The sequence below is a fragment of the Poecilia latipinna genome, unplaced genomic scaffold (genome assembly GCF_001443285.1).
Source record: "Poecilia latipinna isolate Pla-1442-1.1 unplaced genomic scaffold, P_latipinna-1.0 Scaffold623, whole genome shotgun sequence".
Lineage (NCBI taxonomy): Eukaryota > Metazoa > Chordata > Actinopteri > Cyprinodontiformes > Poeciliidae > Poecilia > Poecilia latipinna.
Genome location: NW_015113239.1, coordinates 294,577 through 298,102, shown reverse-complemented (window position 1 = coordinate 298,102; position 3,526 = coordinate 294,577). Strand labels below are relative to the sequence as shown.

Sequence of the window (3,526 nt, the reverse complement as noted above, 5' to 3'; positions counted from 1 at the left end):
GAGTTTGACACATATGGTTTAGAAGCATGAAAGTCATTTTGTGTTTCTTATAACCTACTGAAGGAATATTTTAAAAGCTTTTTTTGACATTTTTTGCAGTGTGTCTTGCCAAAAAAGTTTTTTTTTTTAGTACCTCCTGCCGTAACTTTATAGAGTCATGACAGCAGTCAGTAACTTGTCAGCGGTAGTGCCAGTTCTCTCTGAATGACCTCACTTTGAAAATGATGTCCACTGAGAGTTGAGCCTTTTTTTGTGTATTTTTGTTTTGTATTAAACAGAATAATTTGAGTGCAGCGAAGTGCCTTTGTTTTCACAGGATGGAGGTGGGAAGTACAAAGGGAAGCACCAGGTGCTGACCTCCACGGCTACTGTAACAATCAATGTCCTTGATGCCCAAGACATGCCCCCATTCTTTGTGGGAACCCCATACTTTGGGTACATCTACGAAGTCTCGGTTCCTGTAAGACCTTTGCCCTCCATATGCAACATAAATTTTACAATATTGTTTCTTTCTTCACCCATTACTTTTTTTTTTTGTCATTTCAGGGGTCTGAAATATACACAGTGTCTGCTAAAGACGGGGATCAAGGCAATCCCAACCCTATCCATTATTCCATTGTGAATGGTAAGGATGAAAATCCACAAAAAATATCTCCAGTTGAGCTTCGTGTTGTTAATAATACCACGTTACTTGATCTGACATGTTTTCATCCCCGTTTTCCAGGGAGTGATGGTGTTTTTGAGATAAACAGCACCAGTGGATGCATTTCTCTAACAACTCCTCCATCTCTGCTGAAAAATGAACTCTATGAAATAAAAGTGAAGGTGACTTCCTTTTTTTCTATTCCTCTCACAATCACTTTTTTCAGGTGTAGCCACCTTTCAGTCTTGCAAAAGTAACCAGAAGTGAACAAAAATGAAATAAACTAAATTTCACTTTTTCCTCATTTTGTAAAACACAGACTTGATTTTATGTGATTAAAAGACGTAGAAGTAAAATAACAGATGGGTACAATTTTCTTCTGACGAAAAATCTGAAAAGTGTGGTGTCAGCGTCTCCTTACTCCTTAAATTTCTTTTCACATTTTCCAACATGCAACAACAGACTTCAATATGTTTTTACCGGATTTCAGTCTGAGTGACCAACACAACGTAGTCCACAGTTGCCAAGTGGAGCCACATGGTTTTCAACATTTTGAAAAACAAAAACAAAATATAAATCAGAAAACTGTGGTGAACATCTGAATCCAGCACCATTTACTCTGATACGCCTAAAGAAAATCTGTCCATCTATGTGATTGAAATTGAGTTTCATTTTCCTTCCAGTCCACAAATACACAATTACATTACCTTTTGCTTTCCTCTCACACAAAATCTCAAAAAAGACATAAGGGACTTTAATTGAAATATGACAAAAATATGAAAACATTTTGCAACACACTGTAAATATAGTGAATCTCTCACACGTGTTGATCTCCAGGCATCTGAGGTCGGATCCAACAACCAGCTGTTGGACTACGACGTCACCACAGTGACTGTGCGGGTGGTGGATCTTAATAACCATCCTCCTACGTTTTATGGAGAAAATGGACCCCAGAGCAAGTTTGAGGTCACCATGTATGAGCATCCTCCTGCTGGAGAGATCCTCAGAGGCTTCAAGATCACAGTGAACGACTCTGACCAGGTGAGTTCATCCCCAACATTTCATCAACTGATCTATATTCCTAAAAATAGATGTGTTTTTTTTTTCATCTTTCAGCATTACGTAAATATCTATCCAACATTTCAAGTACATCTGATTACGCAACAAAAGATATTCAGGAAATCTATCAACCATTATGTTTATTCTCTCCATCTGGCGTCATAATTACCCTTTTATATGGGTGTTATTTCTAAAACATCTATATTCACTAGACATTTCTGACCGTTTCAGGGGGCAAACGCTAAGTTTAAACTGAGACTGGTGGGACCCAGTAGAGTTCTACGAGTTGTTCCCCAGACGGTCCTGAATGAAGCGCAGGTGACCATCATTGTGGAGGACGCATCTGGTATAGACTTTGAAAAGGGACCAACCCTATCTTTTAAGGTAAACTCTGGTCAGTGTGCAATTGAATTTTAGTAGGAGTGTCATAGAAACTGTACTTGTGCTGACAGAGACTATGTTTTATGTTTTAAACTAGTTTCAATGAGTTATATAATGCTTTGTGCGTGCAAAAGAATAACAAAGCAAAAACTATTTTGGACCAGGTTAATTCTGGTTTAAAGAAGCCTTACCTTTTTGAAAAGCCTTTTTTGTAGTCCAGACTTTCCTAATGTTTTTAAGACACTGCCATGAAACACTTTTCCATAATATTTTTGTTATTATGGAAGAATGACAGAAAAAGTTTAACTAGATAGAAGATTCAGTGACCAAAAGATGCCACTGTGCTTCAGTTTTTAACATTTTTCTTCACTTCCTGTCACATCCTTCTGAATGTTTTTAATTCTAATAAAACGTGCAGGGGTCAAAGGCTGAAAGAAATGGGCGAATTATGAGTCACGATTCACCAAAGAATCATGTTTCAGTGTGAGATTATGTAAACTGGGTTGAATGTGACTCTTATTTTAATAGTTTTTCAAGCAACAAATTCATCTCCAAATAATTTTTTTTAAATCAGTAGCAAGTCTCACATCAAACATTTTAGAAGCAATTCTAAACAAAAATTGAGTCCTTTATATATATAATATATATATTCCTCCGTTACCAAATGTTTCATGAGAAATGTGTAAAACCCCCAGGATATAAAGTGTATACGACTCAGAGCTAATTTAAATTCTCTCCTCTTGTAAACAATTGAACCGTAAAATAAACTGACCCGTCGCTCTGTCCGTTTCTCTCCCCAGCTGCTGGCGGTAGAGATTGACACTCCTGAGCGTTTCAGTGCGACAGCTGACATAGTGATCAACCTGCTGGACTCAAATGACAACGTCCCCGTTTTCACGTCCGAGTACTACATCGCCAGAGTGCCTGAGAACTCCCCCGGCAGCTCCAGTGTCCTGTCTGTCACAGTGAGTCCATTGTTGGTTAAGCTCTGCTCTGGTCACACTTATGCACACAAACTTGCATACATTTTTGCATAATAAATATACAAAATTTATTATTATTGAAATAAATTTTTGATAGTCTGCATAATGTGGAAAATAATTTTTTACCCTTACTTACATTTTTCACATCATCAAAAAATACTTAACCTTTTCATGCATGAATTATGATCCTTTGTGTCAGGATTTTGTTTCCAAATTTTTTCTTAAGGCATACAAAATAGGTAGGGAGAAAAATCTTTATTTTGTTTTATTTTTTTAGGTGATCAATTGTAATTTTCTCCACATACAAACTTGTTATTTGAAAAATGCATCAGTGGTATTGTTCTTTAGGGGTTATCTGATGTCACTTTTTTTTTTTTTTTTTTTTTTTTTTTTTTTTTTTGTAAAGCGCACACATCAAGGAAGAACCGGGGCGGCCCGTTTTCTTTTTTTTTTTTCTTTG

At 36.7% G+C, this 3,526-nt stretch overlaps 1 protein-coding gene across 1 annotated transcript in view; it reads left to right on the top strand.

Moving 5' to 3' along the window:
• Window positions 1–294: 294 nt before the first annotated feature.
• The window catches only part of LOC106954055 (cadherin-related family member 1-like), a gene marked incomplete at its 5' end in the record, with an annotated part of 12,001 nt that continues 8,769 nt past the window's right edge, over window positions 295–3,526 (top strand). The window contains 6 exons of the mRNA XM_015043287.1: window positions 295–460; window positions 547–625; window positions 725–825; window positions 1,481–1,684; window positions 1,934–2,086; window positions 2,884–3,048. Coding sequence (XP_014898773.1) covers window positions 295–460; window positions 547–625; window positions 725–825; window positions 1,481–1,684; window positions 1,934–2,086; window positions 2,884–3,048 — 868 coding nt within the window. The remainder of the gene's footprint in view (window positions 461–546; window positions 626–724; window positions 826–1,480; window positions 1,685–1,933; window positions 2,087–2,883; window positions 3,049–3,526) is intronic.